At 44.0% G+C, this 22,137-nt stretch overlaps 1 protein-coding gene across 2 annotated transcripts in view; it reads left to right on the top strand.

The window, feature by feature from the left end:
• Positions 1 to 22,137, top strand: part of prpsap1 (phosphoribosyl pyrophosphate synthetase-associated protein 1) — a 64,844-nt gene that overhangs the window by 10,229 nt on the left and 32,478 nt on the right. For both annotated transcript variants that reach the window (XM_080209240.1, XM_080209241.1), the window contains exons 3-7: positions 9,095 to 9,147; positions 11,136 to 11,202; positions 12,481 to 12,653; positions 17,122 to 17,237; positions 19,980 to 20,035. In XM_080209240.1, coding sequence (XP_080065366.1) covers positions 9,095 to 9,147; positions 11,136 to 11,202; positions 12,481 to 12,653; positions 17,122 to 17,237; positions 19,980 to 20,035 — 465 coding nt within the window. The remainder of the gene's footprint in view (positions 1 to 9,094; positions 9,148 to 11,135; positions 11,203 to 12,480; positions 12,654 to 17,121; positions 17,238 to 19,979; positions 20,036 to 22,137) is intronic.

Raw genomic sequence — 22,137 nt, 5'->3', positions numbered from 1 at the left:
GTGAGGAGAAATTTCTTCACCAGAGGGTGGGGAATGTGTGGAATTCACTCCCACAGAAAGTAGTTGAGGCCAAAGCATTGTCTGATTTCAAGAAGAAATTAAATGTAGCTCTTGGGACTAAAGGGATCTAAGGATATGTGGAGTGGCGGGGGGAAATCAGGATATTAAATTTGATCAGTTGTGATCAAGATGAATGGAGGAGTAGGCTTGAAGGGTTTCTATGTTTTTATGTCTTGAAGGTGGTGTGTGCCACCAGCTGTTGCAGTCCTTGTGATATAGATATACCTACTGTGCTGTTAGGGAGAATATTCTAGAATGTTGACCCAGGGATAACGAAAGGACTGCAATATGGTTCCAATCAGTATGGTGTGAGACTTGCAGGTAATAATGTGCCTATGTTGGATCTTGCCATTGTCCTTCAAGATGGGAGAAGTTACAGATTTGGAACATGCTGTTGAAGAAATATTGGTGAGTTGGTGCAATACACCATGTGAATACTATACACCAACAGGATAATAATGGTGGAGGGAGTGAAAACTTGTACCCTAGAACTGACTGACGTTGTCCAGGAACGCTGATCTTGTATCACCTCTAATACTCCTGAAACTTCAATATTTGCTGCTGGAAATGCCTTTTTTTTTGTTAAATATTAGTTGGATTGCAGCACTTGTGCTTGCAGCTCTCTGATATTGCCTCTGTTCCTTCTCCACTGTGTCCAACAATACTCCCAGGACAGGCATTCCAACCATTATCTTGTAATTGAGTTTGAGTCTCTATATGCCCTGTGAACCCAACTTCCACTCACTGGATGAAAGGTCAGTGCTCCGAAAGCTCGTGCTACCAAATAAACCTATTGGATTTTAACCTACTCCCAGGACAGGTACAGCATGGGGTTAGATGGAAAGATGGTAGGAGTGGAGGGCCTGAATGACATTATTGTTACTATAGAGGCAGTGCTCGACAGACTGGAGGGACTGATTGTGGACAAATACCCAGGACCGGATGGAATGCATGCAAGGGTTCTGAAAGTAATGGCAGAGGTGATAGTGGATGCCTTGGTGATTATTTTCCAAACATCGCTGGATTCTGGGAAAGTGCCGGAAGATTGGAAAACGGCGAATGTTACGCTGTTGTTTAAGAAGAGTGGCAGGCAAAAGGCAGGGAATTATAGGCCGGTTAGTTTAACGTCTGTTGTAGGTAAAATGTTAGAATCCATGATCAAGGAGAAAATAGCGAGGCATCTTGAGGAGAATTGTTTGATAGAGCAGACGCAGCACGGTTTCGTTAAGGGGAAGTCGTGTCTGACGAATTTATTGGAGTTCTATGAGGATGTGTCTAGGGTGGTGGATAGAGGAGAGCCGGTGGATGTGGTGTTTCTTGATTTTCAGAAGGCGTTTGATAAGGTGCCTCACAAGAGGTTATTACTGAAGGTCAGGGGGCATGGAGTTGCGGGTAGGGTGTTAGTGTGGATAGAGGATTGGCTGTCAAATAGGAGGCAAAGAGTGGGGGTCAATGGGTGCTATTCGGATTGGCGGTTGGTGACTAGTGGAGTGCCCCCGGGGTCGGTGCTGGGGCCTCAGCTATTTACCATTTTTATAGATGATCTGGAGGAGGGAACCGAGTGTATGGTGTCGAAATTTGCTGATGACACCAAGATTGGTGGAACGGCTAATTGTGTGGAGAGTCTGCAGAAGGATCTAGATAGGCTGGGCGAATGGGCCAGGAACTGGCAAATGGAATTTAATGTTGGCAAATGTGAGGTTGTCCACTTTGGTAGGAATAATGGTAGGAAGGACTATTACTTGCATGGCGAAAAACTGCAGCATGCGACGGTGCAGAGGGACCTTGGGGTCCTTGTGCATGAGTTCCAAAAACCCAGCCTGCAGGTGCAGCAGGTGGTCAGGAAGGCAAATGGGATGCTGGCCTTCATAGCGAGGGGGATTGAATACAAAAGTAGGGAGGTCTTGCTGCAACTGTACAAGGCACTGGTGAGGCCGCAGCTGGAGTAGTATGTGCAGTTTTGGTCGCCGCACTTACGCAAGGATATTTTGGCCTTGGAGGGAGTGCAGAGGAGGTTTACTAGGCTGATACCGGAGTTGAGGGGGTTGAACTATGAGGAGAGGCTGAATAAACTAGGCTTGTACTCGTTAGTTTGGAAGAATGAGGGGAGATCTCATTGGGACATAGGATGGTGAATGGGATGGATAGGATAGAGGTGGAGAGGCTCTTCACGCTCAGAAAGGACAGTAGGACTAGAGGGCACAGCCTCAAGATAAAGGGGGGGGCGGTTTAGAACGGAGTTGAGGAGGAACTTCTTCACTCAAAGGGTGGTGAATCTCTGGAATTCTCTGCCTGTTGAAGTGGTGGAGGCTGCCTCGCTAAATATATTTAAGACGCGGGTTGATAGGTTTTTGATAAGCAAGGGGATTAAGGGTTATGGGGAGAGGGCGGGAATGTGGAACTGAGACACAACAGATCAGCCATGATCTTATTGAATGGTGGGGCAGGCTCGAGGGGCTAGATGGCCTACTCCTGCTCCTATTTCTTATGTTCTTAGATACAGAGTAAAGCTCCCTCTACGCTGTCCCCCTTCAAACACTCCCAGGACAGGTACAGCATGGGGTTAGATACAGGGTGAAGCTCTGTCTACACTGTCCCCATCAAACACTCCCAGGACAGGTACAGAACGGGATTAGATACAGAGTAAAGATTGCTCCATCTGAGAAATCCTCCTCAAATAGCAAGGTTACTGTTTCTGTGTTAACGCCCTAAGTTAATAAATGTTTCTGAGATTGCTTCATGACTGTGTTGATAGTAATTATAACCCTGGTTGCACTGTGATCCCTGTACATCTATTAATCACTCTTCTGCTTCATAAAAACAGTAAATTCACAGCAACTTACTGCACTTACATTTCCATTCCTGATTTTTTTCCTGTGTTTTCTAGCTCATTTTTGAAATACACCATGATAATGGTTGTGGCGCTGGGTGGGAGGGGGCGGATGTGGCGCTGGGTCAGAGATAGTTGACACACAAGTGGAATAGTTTCTGATTTCCACACTCTTTCTTGCTGAACAAGACTTGAGTATTCGTGAAAAAAAAGGCCATGCTGTCAAAGCTTTTCATCTTGCATCCATCAGGATAAATGCCACATTTCAAAGCGAGTAATACATGCTGCTTGTTTAAGGTGATACCATGGGATGACACTATTTTGTGCACGCTTTCATTAAATTCAAAAAAGGCTGCGTCTGGAAATATTGGTTTTGGCTGAAGAGGAGAGTCCCTGCGCGTGAATGCGTGTAGCTTCTAGTAAGTGAAATTGAGACTGAGTTTGACAATCTTCAACTGAATGTTAGCTTAATTCTGAGCACACTTGGGATTGTTCAGCAAGTGTTGTCCAGTCACAGAATCACATATAATCTTAGACCTTGTCTTCTGAGTTCTATGAGCATGGGTGGGCTGCGTACAGTCCTGAACAATCAGAAAACTGTGATTTGATGCATTCTACCGGGCACTGAGATACGTGTCTGTGATCCTGGAATCTCACTAGCCCTAAAATTGATAAACCAGATTGCACATTTGTGTCGGAGGCAAAACATTTTTTCTGGCTTGACAGCAGCATCTTATTACAGGGAATCACTAGTTGTGTTGCAACTATGTCGTAGCAGTATGAAACTGCTAGCTCCAGCTGCTACTCAAATTTGTATGATACTGTATCCTTTCAGGGTAACCTGGGATCAACTGGCCATTTCCTATGCCCTAAAGTGGGAGCCTTTGCCCATTCTTGTGTGTACGAGACCCAGTGAACAATGGCCTGATTGGTGTAGCCATTATCCTGCACAGTAGCTTTGATGTTTCCAGCAACAAGCTTGCACGGGGGCAAATGGCTTGGGCCTGATTTACCAGCTTGTCATTAAGGCCAATATAGCGAGTGTAGCTGGAGGAATCTATTGCCAACAAAGGTAAGCAATCTTAGAGAACACATTGGTGGATTTCTCAACGTACATGTGGACCACTCCATTTGAAAGGTGGATTTTAGATTGGATTGGAGTCCATTCAAGTGTGTAATGAAATTCTTACAGGAAACTGCAGGTTCAAATATAGCAAATGTCAGTTATATATTTATATAGATGATCCGGAGGAGGGGGCTGAGTGTAGGGTGTCGAAATTTGCTGATGACACAAAGATAAGTGGAAAAGCAAATTGTGCGGAGGGTGTGGAAAGTCTGCAGAGGGATCTAGATAGGCTAAGCGAGTGGGTGAGGACCCGGCAGATGGAGTGCAATGTTAGCAAGTTATCCACTTTGGCAGGAATAATAGTAGGAGGGATTACTATTTAAAGGGTGAAAAGCTGCAGCATGCTATGGTGCAGAGGGACCTGGGGTCCTTGTGCACAAGTCGCAAAAACTCAGCCTGCAGGTGCAGCAGGTAATCAGGAAGGTAAATGGGATGCTGGCCTTTATAGCGAGGGGGATTGAATATAAAAGCAGGAAGGTCTTGCAGCAACTGTACAGGGCACTGGTGAGGCCGCAGCTGGAGTACAGTGTGCAGTTTTGGTTGCCGCACTTGCGCAAGGATATTTTGGCCTTGGAGGGACTGCAGAGGAGGTTCACTAGGCTGATACCAGACATGAAGGGGTTGAACTATGAAGAGTGGCTGAATAGACTGGGTTTGTACTCGTTGGAGTCTAGAAGGCTGAGGGGGATCTTATAGAGACGTATAAGATAATGGAGGGGATGGATAGGGTAGAAGTGGAGAGATTCTTCCCGCTCAGAAAGGACAGCAGGACTCGAGGGCACAGCCTCAAGATAAGGCGGGGGGGGGGGGGGGGGGGGGACAGTTTAGAACGGAGTTGAGGAGGAACTTCTTCACTCAAAGGGTGCTGAATCTCTGGAATTCTCTGCCCGTTGATGTACTGGAGGCTACCTCGCTAAATATATTTAAGTCACGGGTAGATAGGTTTTTGGTAGGCAAGGGAATTAAGGGTTATGGGGAGAAAGCGGGAAAGTGGAACTGAGCCACTTCAGATCAGCCATGATCTTATTCAATGGCGGGGCAGGCTCGAAGGACTAGATGGCCTACTCCTGCTCCTATTTCTCAGGCTCCTATGCATAAGGTAAGAGGTTAGGTGTCATTCTCTCAAAAACATTGGCGAGAATCGGACCTGGACTTGATCCCATGATGACACTTATTTGGGCATATATGATGTCATTAAGTCTGAGCTCTACAGTGCAAATTGCTAAATTATCAGTTCAATGAGTACAGATTCAGAAAGTAGTTGAGCTGCAAAGTGGCTAAGAAGCCACATTTATTTATTCTCAGGGGAACCTGTCCTTTGCAAGCAAAAGCAATGTGTCCAAGCATTGCACTTTATTTAAATTAAACCAAAGCATAGGGGAAACAGTAGTTCTATATTTTCTGTGGCAATACCGTGACCAATCAACCAGCACCCTTTTGTTTAATGCAGTATGAATTGTTGCTCACTTTGAGATTTGATGTTCTTGTAACTGTCCCAATGTGTGCATGATGGAAAGGTTGGATAGCATATCTTTTTATTCAGTAATACTTCCTTGCTGAGAATGGCAGAATGCCTTCTTTTGACAGGAATATATGCTGCATTTGATTTGATTTATTATTGTCACATGTATTAACGTACAGTGAAAGGTATTGTTTCTTGCACGCTATACAGGTAAAGCATATCGTTCATAGAGAAGGAAACAAGAGAGTGCAGAATGTCGTGTTACAGCCAGGGTATAGAGAAAGATCAGCTGAGTGTGAGGTCCAGTTAAAAGCCTGATGGCAGCAGGGAAGAAGCTGTTCTTGGTTGGTATGGAACCACCTCTGTTCTCTCCCCCATTGTTAAATTATCAAACTTAAAGTTATCAAAATTAAACATTGAAGATTGGTACCATTGTTTTCAGCTGCCAACTCTATCCCTCTCCCTGGCGCAGGTGAGACTAAACCACTCTGTTCACATTTGACCTGTTGTTGAGTTTCTGACCTCAAATTCATGCTATCCTGAAGGCTGCTTATTAGTTTGCTGTCACCCTGTCTTGGCTCATTTTCTTTCATGCTTTTGTTAACTCTAGACTTGAGTATTCTGAAATGCTCCTGGCTGCTGTCCCACACGTTACCCGCGGTAAACTTGTCATCCAAAATGTTGCTGTGTGTCTCTTGACTCACACTAAGTCCCAATCCCTTATTAATTCCCAGTCAAGCAATAAATTGATTTTAAATTTCTCCTTCTTGCTTTCCAGTGTGTCCATAGCCTCACACCTCTACACTTCTGTAATCTCCTCCAGCCCTCTGAAATAATTCTAATTCTGGCCTCTTGCTTATCACTAATTTTAATCATTCCACGATTGGCAGCCATATTCTCGGTTGCCAGGGCCCCCAGCTCTGCGAAGCCCCCGCTGCCTGCTCACCTCCATTAAGACACTCCTTAAACTTACCCCTTTGGTTAAGCTTTTGAACATCTGTCCTAATATCTCCCTCTTGTGGCTCACATTAGACTTTGCTCCATAATGCTCCTGTGATACTTCAAGGGATTTTTTAATTGCATCACGGGTGGTTTACAGAAGTTGTTAGTGAGATTGCCGTTTCTAATGCTATGTACTTGCAGATTCTCCAGTGATGCAGAATATTGCATGGTGAACTTGGGTGGCTCTCTTAATCAGAGCCCAGCTTGTGTGCCTAGCCTTTGAACAGTTAAAACTTTCAAAAACAATTTTTTAAAATTCATTTGTGGGACATGGGTGTCACTGGCTGGCCAGTATTTATTGCCCATCTTTCATTGCCGTTGAGAAGATGGTGGTGAGCTGCCTTCTTGAATCGCTGCAGTCCACGTGCTGTGGGTTGACCCAGTAAGCCAAGCGTGGTCTAACTAGTGCCTTGTATAGTTTCTGCAAGACTTCCCCATTTTTATACTCCATTCCCTTTGAAAAGGCCAGAATTCCATATTCTCATTGGGATATATCTTTGTTGTGAGTCATGAACTATTTTCATAAACATCTGCCATTGCTGATTGTCTTTTTTGCTAAACTCCTTTCCTAGTCCAGTCCAGCCAACTCTGCCCTTGTTCCTTTGCAGTTAACCTTATTTATTTAAGTTTAACGCAGCTTTTTCTGACCCAGGTTTCTCGCCCGCAAACTGAATGCTAAATTCTGCCACGTTACGGTTATTATTTCCTCGGGGGTGTTTTGCTCTCGGACTGTTTATTAAAGCTGCGTCATTATTAAACTGCCTCAGAGATCTAGGGGTACATGTTCATAGCTCCTTGAAAGTGGAGTCACAGGTGGACAGAGTGGTGAAGAAGGCATTCGGCATGCTTGGTTTCATCGGTCAGAACATTGAATACAGGAGTCGGGATGTCTTGTTGATATGTTGGTGAAGACATTGGTAAGGCCACACTTGGAACACTCTGTGCAATTCTGGTCACCCTATTATAGAAAGGATATTAAATTAGAGTGCAGAAAAGATTTACTCGGATGCTACCGGGACTTGATAGATTATAAGGAGAGACTGAATAGACTGGACTTTTCTCTTGAGTGCATAGGAGGCTGAGGGGTGACCTTATAGAGGTCTATAAAATAATGAGGGGCATAGACAAGGTGGGTAGTCCATATCTTTTCCCAAAAGTAGGGGAGTCTAAAACTAGAGGGCATAGGTTTAAGGTGACAGGGGGGAGAGATACAAAAGTGTCCAAAGGGGCAATTTTTTCCCAGAGGGTGGTGAGTGTCTGGAACAAGCTGCCAGAGATAGTAATAGAGGCAGGTACAATTTTATCTTTTAAAAAGCATTTAGATAGTTACATGGGTACGATGGGTATCAAGGGATATGGGCCAAATGTGAGCAATTGAGATTAGTTTAGGGGTTTTTAAAAAAAAAGGTGGCATGGACAAGTTGGGCTGAAGGGCCTGTTTCCATGCAGTTAACCTCTGATTCTATTGTACATACCAGGTCCTCTGCTAGTCCAAAAGACTTGCAACTTTTCTTTCCCCACAAATACTGCCAGTTCTATTGAGTTCATCCAGCATTTTTTGTTTTTACATGATGTAATTGTATAGGGTGTTGGCGAGGCCACACCACGAGTATTGTGTGTAGTTTTGGTGCCCTTATCTGAGGGAGGATGCTCTTGCTATAGAGGGGGTGCAGCAAAGGTTTACCAGGCTGATTCCTGAGGTGGTAAGACGGTCATATGAGGTGATACTATGTCAGTTAGGATTTTATTCATTGGAGTTTAGAAGAGTGAGAGGGGGTATACAGGAAACTTATAAAATTCTAACAGAGTAGATTCAGAAAGAATGTTCCCGATGGTGGGTGAATCCAGAACTAGAGGCCATAGTTTGGGGATAAGGGGTGAAACTTTTCGAACTGAGGTGAGGAGAAATTTCTCCACCCAGAGGGTGGTGAATATGTGGAATTCACTCCCACAGAAAGTAATTGAGGCCAAAACGTTGTCTGATTTCAAGCAGAAATTAGATGTAATTCTTAGAGCTAAAAGGATTGAGGGATATGGAGGGAGGGGGAGGGATCAGGATATTAATTTGATGATCAGCCATGATCAGAATGAATGGCAGAGCAGGCTCGAAGGGCCACATGCGCTACTCGTGCGTCTAGTTTTTATGTAAATAAGTTCATCTTGTGATAACTAAATTTAATTTTTCCTAAGAAAACAATTCTGATATTTCTGCAATTTGCCGTAAACTGTGAACACTTAAAAACTAAACCATTAACCAAAAGTTAATTTAGGAGAAATCAGCAGTAACCATTTGTTTTTGTTTCCAGAAGCGGCTGGATAGAGCACTTTGAGGCAAATGGGATCAAAGGTTATGGGGAAAAAGCAGGGTTAAGTTATTGAGTTGGATGATCACCCATGATCATAATGAATGGTGGAGCAGGCTCAAAGGGCAGGTGGCTTCCAATCTCCTATGTTTCTACCTTCTTGGGTTCTTCAGGTGTCTCCTTGCATTGTGGCTCCAACTGCTGCTGGTTACTTTGAATCAGTGACCCAGTCTGTAATTATAATGTTGATCACATTGAGAACACTCAGACTACAGTTATAAACCTTTAATCACTTCTTTATTTTTCTTTAGACGCCTTGGAGTTGAACTTGGCAAAGCTGTGGTTTACCAGGAACCAAACCGGGGTAAGGGACTATGTTCCTTTGTATACAGTAGAATGACGATAGCTATGTACTATATAGCCTCTGTAATTATTGTGATTCCTTGTCCGCCCACCATCGCCGCCACCACCACGACGTACGAAATGGCAGTTTGTGATAATGGTTTCCTCTTTTTGTGACTGGAAGTACAGCAATATTCTGAAGGCATGGGCTGCCTGTGTGGCAATGTGAGGGGGTCTGTCAGTGGCACGCAGTAGTCATTAGGCTTGTGTTCTATTTGTATTTACCATAACATCTGGTTATGTGACTGCAGCTTAAGCTATATCCTTTCAGATAAACATGGCATTTGTGCATGTCTGGATATTTGTGTAAGCAGCTCTCTGTGAAAGCGGTTTCTGATGGAATGCTAAAACAAAGCAAAATACTGCCAAGGTTGGAAATCGAAAATACAGACAAAATGTGCTGGAAATGTTCAGAGGGTCAAGCAGCAACTGTGGAGAGAAAGAATTAAGGTTCAGTTCAATGACCTTTCAGCAGAGCTGAAGATTTCTGATAAAGTCATCTCGATCTGAAACACTAACACTTTCTCTTGATGGAATTAAATTATTTCCTGTTACTTCATCTCAACTTCAAAATGACCAATAATCCATCAGGGTAACTTGTTAGATTTTCCAACTGAGGCAGGTAAAGTTGGTGATAGCAAAATGCAGCAAAGCTGTTGTTGCCCAGATCAGAGTGGCATGACGTACGTACAGACACGTTGGCTGTTCTTGAGTTTGAAGCACACGGAGAACTTCACTTTTCACCTTGGGAGGCTTGAATCAGGAAAATTACAGTCACCGGGGAAGTGATATTGAGCTAATTGTTGAAGCTGTGGACTGACAAATCCCCGGGTGCGATTGGACTTCATTTTCAGGGCGTTTAAAAAAAAAGTGGCTAGTGAGATAGTTGATGAGCTGGTTTTAATTTTCCAAAATTCACTAGACCAATGAAGGTTCTACTAGATTGGAAAATGCAAATGTAACTCCGTTATTCAAAAAGGGAGGGAGATAGAAAGCAGAAAATGACAGGTCAGTTAGTCTAACAAAGAAAATTACAGCACAGAAACAGGCCCTTCGGCCCTCCAAGCCTGCACCGACCATGCTGCCTGACTGAACTAAAAACCCCTATCCTTCCAGGGACCATATCCCTCTATTCCCATCCTATTCATGTACTTGTCCAGACGCCCCTTAAAAGTCACTAGCGTGTCCGCTGCCACTACTTCGGCCGGCAATGAGTTCCAGGCACCTACCATTCTGTAAAAAAAAAAATCTGCCTTGTACATCTCTTTTAAAACTTGCCCCTCGCACCTTAAACCTGTGCCCCCTAATAATTGACTCTTCCACCCTGGGAAAAAGCTTCTGACTGTCCACTCTGCCCATGCCCCTCATAATCTTGTAGACTTTTATCAGGTCTCCCCTCAACCTCCATTGCTCCAGTGAGAACAAACCAAGTTTCTTCAACCTCTCGTCATAGCCAATGCCCTCCATACCAGGCAACATCCTGGTAAATCTTTTCTGTACCCTCTCCAAAGCCTCCACATCCTTCTGGTAGTGTGGCGACCAGAATTGAACACTATATTCCAAGTGCGGCCTAAATAAGGTTCTATAAAGTTGCAACGTGACTTGCCAATTTTTAAACTCAGTGCCCTGGCTGATTGAAGGCAAGCATGCTGTATGCCTTCTTGACTACCTTCTCACCTGCATTGCCACTTCGTGACCTGTGTACCTGTACAAAGATCCCTTTGCCTATCAATACTCTTAAGGGCTCTGCCATTTACTGTGTATTTCCATCTGTCTTGGACCTTCCAAAAATCAATGATGCATTTGAGCTTTCTCTACAAATTTCCCAAATTGGACAGTTATTGCTGGTGTGAAATGATTTGTTTATAGTCCGAAGCAGTGTTCAGCTTTGAGTACAAAGTGTCACTTGTGATGTTTTAGTTCTCAGCATTTTGCATTGTGTCTTAACAGAAACACGAGTGGAGATAAAAGAATCAGTTCGTGGGCAGGATATATTCATCATACAGACCATCTCGAGGTAAATGTCACCTAGCTGTTGCCTCAAAAGTCAGTGTTGCTCTCTGTGGTGAGCAGTGTCACTGGAGTGAGTACAGGGGGCTAGTTGGGAGGTTCTATCTTGGTGCCACATTGCAGAATATTAATTTTCTGCAGCTGCTGGTTGGATGCACAGTACAAGATTAGGAGGAAAGAGAATCCAATGTCCATTTGAATGCACAGATTGGGTAAATGGGTATGATTTAATTGACGTTACAAAGACATAGGATGACCAAGACTGGGAATTAAATATCCAAGGATATTAACCATTCTGGAGGTGAGGTAGCATTGTTAATGAAGGACAATACTAGTACGCTGGCAAGAGAGGACCTTGGATTGAAGGATGGAGATGTTGAATCAGTTTGGGTGGAGCTAAGAAACAGCTAAGGGGCAGCAAATATTGGTGGGATAAAACAACAGGAAAATAACGCAGAGAGGAAATGCTAGAAAAACTCAGCAAGATTGGCAGTGTCAATGGAGAGAGAAACAGTTCATGTGTTGAAACCATGTGACAGATTGTATACTGTTCAAGGGGTAGAGCAAAATAAAAGCTCAGGGAAAGGTGGGAGCTTGGAAAGATTTGACAAAGATAAGTAGAGCACAAGACAGCAAGTGTTACTGATAGAGTTAAGGACTAAAGTTGTTTATGGTGACACAAAGATAAGATAGTAGAATATGTTAATAGCAGAACAAGGGTCAGTGCCCTCTGAAAGCAAAACTTAAGAATAAGTGGCAACTGACTCTGTGGTTGTGGTTTGGAGCGGGGTGATGGAGAAGATGTGGAAGGGGTCATTTGGATAAAGGTTCAAGATAGGAGAGATTTCATAGTTTGAAATTGTTGAACTCAATCATAAACTCAGAAGGCTATCAAGTATCTAATCAAAATCCACCAATCAGAGAGCAGCTTTATCCATTTCCCTCATGTGCTGATGTTCTAAACAATTGTAGTGTTTGAAGGAGCTGGGGTGGGGGAGGATTTGATTAGCTGCTTGTTTGACATGACATCAAACTGTCACAGACACAGTATAAACCAGGAAATTAAAGATTCATTCTATGTAGGTAATAACAATATAAAATTGTGTGTTGGGATTGGAAGCTCCTGTCATGGATTAGACTGGCTATCTTTTGTCTCTGGAGATGAGATTAGCAAACTATGGCTGTTGTGTTAATGGCTGTGCTACTAAATACACGTGCTGGAGCTGAATGAAGCTGTTATTGCTGAGAGGTGTCTGACCAGCTAAAGGGTTGCTCTTTTTTTCAGAGATGTGAATACGGCTGTGATGGAATTACTGGTCATGGCGTATGCCTGCAGAACTTCATGTGCCCGAAACATCATTGGTGTCATTCCCTACTTTCCCTACAGCAAGCAATGTAAGATGAGAAAGAGGGGTTCTATTGTGTGTAAACTCCTTGCATGCATGCTGGCCAAAGCAGGTGAGAAATGTTTCCTTGTGTGTTCAGGGTCGAGAGGGGATTCTTTGGGATTTGTCTGTTTTCTCTAAGTAAGCTACTCGACTAATTTGTTGAAATCAGTATTTGTTGATTCTCTTACTGTTCAAAAAATCTATCCATCTTGGTCTTAAATATACACAAGGCTCTGCCCCCCCCCAGAGCTCCTGGCAAGGTTTGCCAAAGGTTCTCAATCTTCTGAGAGAAAAAAATTGTTCACATCTCACAGTCTTATATTGGCAGTCCTTTACTCTGAGATGATACGCTCTGATCCTCTCCCGTGAGGGGAAATAGCTTCTTAGCATTTATCCTGTCAAAGCTGCCTGAGAATCCTCTATGTTCCAATGAGATTGCCTCTCATTCTTCTCAATTCCACTGAAGAGAGCCCCAGCTTGTTTAACCTTTCCTCATTAGACAATTCTTCCATACCAGGGATTCTCCTCGTGAACCTTCTCTGAACTGTCTCCAGTGAAGTAATATCTTTCCTTAAATAAGGGACCAAAACTGCTCACCGTGCTCGAGATGTGGTCTCACCAGCACCTTGGGCAGTTGCAGCAAGACTTTCCTACTCTTATACCCCAACCCCCTTGAAATAAGGGCCTTTGAGGCTGCACCTGTTAGCCTTCTGTGTTTTGTGCAGTTACCCCTAAGTCCCTTTGTGTTGCTGCTTTCTGCAGTTTTTCTCCATTTAAATAATACTCTGTTCTTCCATTCTCCCTTCCAAAATGAACAACTTCACATATTCCAATTACTAACTTTTTGCCCACATACTTACCCTATCAATATCAATATAAGCTGTTTGTATCCTTTTCACAACTTGATCTTCCACCTATTTTAGTGTCGTCTGCAAATTTGCCTACAGTGCATTCACTTCCAAGTCATTAATATATTGTAAACCATTATAGTCCTAGCACTGATCTCTATAGAATCCCACTGGTTACAGGTCACCAACTGAAAAATAACTCCTTAGCCCCACTTGCTGTTTCCTGCCCATTAGCCAATTCTCTATCCACACCAATATACTGCCTCCAACACCATGGGCTGTTGTTTTATGACTTAACCTTTAGTAAGGCACTCTCCAAACACCTTCCGGAAGTCCAAATACAACATCTACTGGTTCCCCTCTATCAGCTCTGGTTAAGGCACCCTTGCAAAACTCTTCAATAAATTAGTCAGACTCGATTTTTCTTTCATGAAGTCACACTAATTACATTATCATTTTCCAAATGTGCTACTATTACTAACATTTCTCCAACAATAAATGTTAAGTTAATTGGCTTATAGTTACCAGTTTCTTTCCCCTATTCAAAAAAGGAGGGAGCCATCACAATGACAGTTTTCCAATCCTCCAGTACTTCTCCAGAGTCCAAGGATTTGTGGAAAATTGGGGTGGCACGGTGACAGAGCGGTTAGCAGTGCTGCCTTACAGCGCCAGGGACTGGATTTGATTCCCAGTTTTGGTCATTGTCTTATGACGTATCTTATCAAAAGCATTCTGAAAGTCCAAAGACTTTGCTCCTCCCCAATACCATTACATCATTCATAAGAACATGGTGCTGGGGGAAAGAATGGGTTAAAGCCTGACAAATCCCCAGGGTCTGATAATCTGTAGCCCAAGATGTGAAAGGAAGTAGTCCTGAAATATTGGATACATTGGTGGTCATCTGCCAACATTTTATAGACTGAAGCAATTCTACAGATTGGAAGGTGACAAGTGTAAAGTATAATTAAAAAGGGAGAGAGAGGAAAAAAATGAAGAATTACAGAGCAGTGAGTCTGACATTAGTAATGCGGAAGATTGTCAGATCCTGGTGACTTACCCCCATTCATTCCCCCAGCATCATTTTCTTGCTAATGACGTAATGGTATTGTGGAGGGGCAAAGTTTGTAAGGTGGTTTGTTATAGAAAATAGAACATTACAGCGCAGTACAGGCCCTTCGGCCCTCGATGTTGCACTGACCAGTGGAACCAATCTAATGACCCTCTAACCTAAACTAAAGAACATAAGAACTTAAGAAATAGGAGCAGGAGTAGGCCACCTAGTCCTTCAAGCCTGCCCCGTCATTCAATAAGATCATGGCTGATCTGAAGTGGATCAGTTCCAGTTTCCCGCTTTCTCCCCATAACCCTTAATTCCCTTGTCTATCAGAAATCTATCTACCCGTGACTTAAATATATTCAGCGAGGTAGCCTCCACCACTTCAATGGGCAGAGAATTCCAGAGATTCACCAGCCTTTGAGTGAAGAAGTTCCCCCTCAACTCTGATCGAAACTGCCCCCACCCCCCTTATTATGAGGCTGTGCCCTCTAGTTCTGCTATCCTTTCTAAGCAGGAAGAATCTCTCTACCTCTATCCTATCTAGCCCCTTCATTATCTTGCAAGTCTCTGTAAGATCCCCCCTCAGCCTTCTAAACTCCAACAGGTACAGGCCCAGTTTATTCAATCTCCCCCTCATCTCCAGTATTAGCCTGGTGAACCTTCTCTGTACTCCCTCCAAGGCCAATATATCCTTTTGCAAATGCAGTGACCAACACTGCGCACAGTACTCCAGTTGCGGCCTCACCAGTGCCCTGTGTGTAAATGGTAAACTGTTGAGGCCCCAGCACCGGTCCCTGCAGCACTCCACTAGCCACCAACTGCCAACCAGAATAGCACCCATTGATTCCAACTCTCTGCTTCCTGTGCAGGGAGTTGGAATAAACTATTCCAATGTTATCCATATGCCTGTCCAGTGACCATTTGAACACTCTTAAAGTTGGCGAGTCCACAACTGCTGCAGGCAGGGCATTCCACGCCATTACTACCCTCTGAGTAAAGAACCTACCTCTGACATCCGACATGTAATTATCACCCCTCAATTTAAAGCTATTTCTAAGTGTGAATGTTGGCTGTGTTTACCCTGCGAAATCATGAAATTCTAGAAGTGATTAAAAAAAAAGGGATGGGGACTGGTAGCAACCGCGGGAAATGTTTACCCTCTTCTTTCTCTGAACCTTTGCTGTTCAGGTGATAGAGTCATAGTCAGAGTTGTACAGCGCAGAAAAGGCCCTTCAGCCCATCAAGTCTACACCAACAATAACTACCACTAAAGCTGCGCTAATCCCATTTTTTTTTGCACTTGTCTCGCTGTCATAGAGTCTATGACTCTATATCCTTCAATATTGTGATATTTCAAGTGTTCATTCAATTTTTTTTAAGGTTGTAAGGTATACGGCCTCCACTACTTCCAAATTCCCCTCACCCAAAAATAATGTAGGATTGACCCCTCCGCCAAGAAAAGCTGCTGCTCACCCTGTCCATACCCCTCATAATCTGATACACCTCAATTATGCGCCCCCTCCCTCCCCCCAGCCTTCTCTGCTCTAGAGAAAACAATCCAAGCCTATCCACTCTCTCCTTACAGATGGGTGGCACAGTGCCTCACAGCGCCAGGGACCCACGTTCAAATCCCGACTCGGGTCACTGTCTATGCAGAGACTGCACGTTCTCCCTGTGTCTGCATGGGTTTCCTCCGGGTGCTCCAGTTTCCTCCCATAGTCCAAAAGGCGTGCTGGTTAGGGTGCATTGTCCATGCTAAGTTCTCCCTTAGTGTATCTGAACAGATGCCAGAGTGCGGCAACTGGAGGTTTTTGCAGTAACTTCATTGCAATGTGAATGTAAGCCTATTTGGGACTTAAAAGTTATACCTCAAATGTTCCATCCCAGGCAACATCCTGATGAATCTCCTCTGCATATATCATCCTATAGTGAGGTGACCAGAACTGTACACAGTACTCCAGCTGTGGTCTAATCAACACTCTGTACAATTCCTTCCCAGTACTCTGTACAACATTACCTCCTTCCCTTAAACTCTATGCCACGACTGATAAAAGCAAGTGTCCCAATACCTTTTAACTATCCTATTCACCTGCTCTGCTGACCTCTGGGATCTGTGAATAACTACCCCAAGATGGCTCTGCCCCTCTGAGCTTCCTGGTTTTGGGAGTGCCAGACAATGGGACACTGACGAATATGGCGGGGAAATTAGAGTCTGGTCAGCAGACATGTTGTTTGAGCACAATTGGAGGGAGATGATGACTCAAAAATTTTTCCTTTATCCTAAGATCCCTCTGTTCCTGTGGGGTACCCAGTGTCCTGCCATTCATTAAATACTCCCTTGTCTTATTACTTTTTCCAAAGTGCATCACCTTTCACTTTTCAGGGTTAAGTACCATTTGCACTGCTGTAGCCATCTGACCAACCCATCAATGCCTCCCTGTGACCTACGACTTTCTCCACTGAGGTGGCTGTGTTTGCACCCTTACAGAGTACTGCAGGGGACAGCAGCCTGATAGAAGGACTGAATAGGCTGGGTATGATGTTATTTTGAAATAGATTCAATGTTAGCAACTTTCGGTCCCCATTTAAAACCTCCTGTGAAGTGTTTGGTGAAATTTGTGTGCTGTCCTCAGGTTTAACCCACATTATCACCATGGACCTGCATCAAAAAGAGATCCAGGGCTTCTTCAACATTCCTGTTGACAACCTTCGAGCATCACCATTTCTCCTGCAGTACATCCAGGATGAGGTGAGATTGAGAGCGTGTACCAGCTGGAGGGAATTAGTCAGAGTTTCAGCATGTATAATCAGTAGCTGCCGGTCAAAGCCATCCAAGACCTTAAGACGGTCGTGCTCGGCCCCGAGTGCACACGCGGGCTCGAGGTGGCTCAGGCGTGCGACGGGATCCCATCCGAGCGTTCCCCTGTTCGGACAGAATTCCACATTGGCCCGAAGCCTAGACCCCCCTCCCCGGGTCAGGTGCCCCACTGCATGAGCCGTCTCACGGGAATGTCCTCCGTGCCCTTTTCCACCGCGCGAGGACGTTTCCTGTACGGGCTGCTGCTGCACACCTTCCACTACCGCGTCCTCGCCCGTCACCCGGACACACCTTGGCGGGCCTTGCTGCTGCCGGGTGGCGGAGGTCCCCGATGGCGGTCCCTCTGCGGAGGGATCTCCCCCAATTACCTCAGGGACCTGGGGTGGAGGTTGCTGCACGCAGCGGTGCCGTACAACCGTAGGTTTTTCCAGTACACGGGCTCCCGAGACTGCCCTTTCTATGGCCTTGGAGTCTGTAGACCATGTCTACATTCTGTGTTATAGATTGCACACCCTTTTTGGTTCCCTCAAACACCTTTTATTGATGTTTTGTTTGCAGTTCAGTCCCACGCTCCTGATCTACGGGCGCCTGGTGCAGAGAGGAGCGTATCAGGGCGCCGACCTCCTCGCGAACCTGCTCCTGGGCCTGGCAAGACGCGCCATCAATAGGTCCAGGCAGCAGGCGATCGACGGGCCGACTGCCTGATCCTCTACCGCGGCTACATTCGCAGCTAGGTGTCCCTGGAGAGGGAGCATGCGGTGTCCACGGGTGCAGTCGACGCCTTCCGCGCCTGCTGGGCACCGCAGGGGCTGGTGTGTGTTATAGACCCTTACAACCACATCTTGATTTAATGTTTTAAGTTTCCTTTGGACTTTGGTTTCTGTTTGGGCCGTTTCCCGCCCCCCCCTTCCTTTTTGGGGGGGCTGCACCTCTTAATTTGTCCCTAAGTTAATTTGAGTTCATTTTACTCGTTTGACGCATGAAAAGAACTACCTGATGAGTCCTAATTGATGGTTAAATCAGGGAACCTCATGATCCTTATTTAAAGCAGGTGTGTCAGACTCCCAGCCTGCATTTGGCAGGGAGCAGCTGGAGAGCTGGCTGTGTACAGATGTACAGTGTAAATAATGTAACTTGGTGACGGGAAAAAAAATCGGTAGCTGCTAATCAGCTGTTTTCAGTTCGAATTAAACATGATTTAGAATTTACAACTGTCATTTTCCCAATTGCCTATGTTCTTTGCCAGAGATTCAGAACTGATTCAACCCTGCTGCTCCTTGTAATCCTGCACACTCCTTTGCTTCCAATATTCTTCCTGTTTTCCTTTTAAATGATGCAATAGTTTCTGCCCTAAACACTTGGCCCACTCCTTCAAATTTGGCGTTCATCTGTTTGTAAAAACAGTAAGTTTCTTCCAACCTTTCATCTTTAATTAACAGCTGCTCATCATTTGCCCAACCAGAAAAAGTAAGTTTTTTTTTCTCATTTCACATTCCAAAACAAGTCCATTTTTAAAACCAAGATTAGATTTCCACTGCTTTCTCTGCTGTAATACTCCAGCTATTTTATTTTGTCTAGTAACTATTGTTTCTCGTTCTTGAAATCCTTCTGGTGGATGAATGTACAGTATTATCTGAACGTTTTGTTCAAGATGTGGCGTTCAGGATTGCACACAGCATTCTGTGATCTAATCACTACTGTGTACAAATCACTGCTTCATTACCACTGCATTCCAGCCCCTCTAAACCTGGAGATTATGGCCTGTAAATCAGCCCAGCATACAAGACAATCCTGCTTTAGGTGTATCCCCCATTTCTGGCAATCCACATACCTCGCCCCGCTCCGTCTCCTGTATTCCCTCAATTGATATGCATCCATTTACAGCCCTTCCTTTAAGCGTTTGTTTCTTCATAAGTGTTTAATATGAATAACCTTTCCTTCTCTTTCCTCAGTGGAATGTCATTTGGAACAAATGTAGCAGACAGTGCATTGTGCTACTGTTGAAAGTTTATAATTTAGATTTTTTGCCTGGGCTCACGTTATTGTAAGAACATAATATTTGTTCTATGTACCCTCCTGGAAATGAAGAATCTTTGGAACATAGAAGGAGGCTATTTAGCTTTTTATTTCCTCCCATCTCCTGTCTCTTACCATGTGTTCTTTATCAAACATTTATCCACTTCCAAAAAGCTTCCACTGCCATCTTTACTTTTCCATGTCTTGATGACCCTCTTTGTGATAAATAAAGCCTCCATTTGATTTCTGCTGTTCTAATGATTTTGACCTGTGCACTGCAGTTAGTGATGCATCAACCAGAAAGTATCACCTTTCCCAATTTTGTCATTAAAGCCTGTTTTAATTTTGAGCATATTTATCTTTTTCTTGTCTTTTCTCAGAATTAAAGCTTCTCAACTCTTGCTTTATTTTGAATGTCTCCTGCAAATACCAATTCAATCTGTGATTTAATTTGTGGTTTCTATAGGTGTAACGTTATCCACCTAGATCATTCCTCTTGAGGTGAAATCAGACTCCTGCTCTCTGGTAAATGTCTCAACCTTGCATCTGGCTCAGAAGCAGCTGTGAACCTAGCCCAGATTGTGTGGATTATAGAATTGATGCTGAAAGTTCAGTTCCGGAAGGTTTTTAAAGCTGGCTGTGTATTCTTTCTTACAGATTCATGATTATAGAAATGCAATAATTGTCGCAAAATCACCAGCTGCAGCAAAGAGGTAAGGATGGTCTGCTCTATTGCCTAATGAATTGGGTTGTAAACGCAATCAGAATAGAGGGTATGTCAAGGCACCTACAAATGCCTCTGGATTCTCTGAGTCTACACACTCCTCTAGTTCTGGCCTTTTTAAGCATCTTTGATTTAATTTAATGCCTTGCTGTGGCTGTGACTTCAGTTACCTACACCCTAAGCTCAGGAATTCTCTCCCTAAACCTCTGCCTCTTTTCTCTCCTTAAATCTACCTCTTTGAACAAGTTTTTGATCATCTGTCCTTTGATCTCCTTTTGTGGCTTAGTGCAGATGTTGTTGGTGATGCACTTGTGAAGCACCTTGGGACATTTTGCCACGCTAAAGGTGATATATAAAATTAAGTTGGTGTCACCTAATTATGGTTAGTTTGCATACAGGCATTCCATAAGCAGTAAGAATGGTACGTGAGTTAAGAACTTAAGAAGTAGGGGCACGAGGAGGCCATGTGGCCCATCGCTTGAGCCAACTCCGCCGTTCAATAAGATCGTGGCTGATCTTTTCATGGACTCAGCTTCACTTACCCGTCCACTCATCATAACCCTTAATTCCTTCAGTGATCAAAAATTTATCTATCCCTGACTTAAAAGCGTTCAATGCTTCACTTTGTATGAAGAAGTTCCTTTTCAACTCAGTCCTAAATCTGCTTCCCCTTATTTTGAGGCCAGGCCCCCCAGTTCTAGTTTCACCCGCCAGTAGGAACAACTTGCCTGCTTCTATTTTATTTATTCCCTTCATAATCTTATATGTTTGTATAAGATCTCTCCTCATTCTTCTGAATTCCAATGAGGTATAGCAGCAGTCTACTCCGTCTCTCCTCATAAGCCAACCCCCCTCAACTCCAAAGTCAACCTAGTGAATCTCCTCTGCACCCCCTCCAGGGCCAGTATATCCTTTCTTAAGTAAGGAGACCAAAACTGTACACAGTACTGCACGTGTGGCCTCACCAGCACCTTATACAGCTGCAACATAACCTTGCTGTTTTTAAACTCCATCCCTCTAGCAATAAAGGACAAAATTCTATTTGCTTTCTTAATTACCTGCTGCACCTGCAAACCAAGTTTTTCTGATTCTTGCACAAGGACATCCAGGTCCCTCTGCACAGCAGCATGCTGCAATTTTTTACCGTTTAAATAATAGTCCATTTTGCTGTTATTCCTATCGAAATGGATGACCTCACATTTACCAACATTGTACTCCATCTGCCAGACCCTCGCCACTCACCTTAGACTATCTGTATCCCTTTGCAGACTTTGTGTCGTCTGCACACTTTGCTTTTCCATCCATCCTAGTGTCACCTGTGAATTTTGACACACTACACTTGGTCCCCAACTCCAAATCATCTAGGTACATCGTAAACAATTGCGGTCCCAACACTGATCCCTGAAGCAGACCTCTAGTCACTGATCACCAACCAGAAAAACACCCATTTACCCCCACTCTTTACTGTGTACCTTTATATTATGCAGCAGTCTTTGGTGTGGCATGTTTTTCTGAAAATCCAAATACACATCCACAGGTTGCGTAATGTTCTCAAAGAATTCCACCAAATTAATCAAATGTGACCTGCCCTTCATGAACCCATGCTGCGTCTTACCAATGGGACAATTTCTATCCGGATGTCTCGCTATTTCTTCCTTGATGATTGATTCAAGCATTTTCCCTACTACAGAAGTTAAGTTAACCGGCCTATAGTTAGCCGCCTTTTGTCTACCTCCTTTTTCAAACAGTGGTGTCAAATTTGTTGTTTTCCAATCTGTGAGAACCACCCCAGAGTCCAGCGAATTTTGGTAAATTACCACTAGTGCATTTGTTATTTCTCCCGCCATCTCTCTTAGTACCCTGAGATGCATTCCATCAGGACCAGGAGACTTTATCTACCTTTAGCCCCATTAACTTATCCAACACTACCTCTTTCGTGATAATAGTTTCTAGGTTCTCACCTGCTAGAGCCTTCTTGTCATCAATTTTTGGCATGTTACTTGTGTCTTCTACTGTGAAGACCGACACAAAATACCTGTGTGATGCCTCAGCCATTTTCTCATTTCCAGTTATTACATCCCCCTTCTCATC

The sequence above is a fragment of the Carcharhinus amblyrhynchos genome, chromosome 21 (assembly GCF_965287045.1).
Source record: "Carcharhinus amblyrhynchos chromosome 21, sCarAmb.v2.hapA, whole genome shotgun sequence".
NCBI classification, from domain to species: Eukaryota; Metazoa; Chordata; class Chondrichthyes; order Carcharhiniformes; family Carcharhinidae; genus Carcharhinus; species Carcharhinus amblyrhynchos.
Note: the sequence above shows the minus strand (reverse complement) of the source record. Positions and strands in the feature narration are given on the sequence as shown.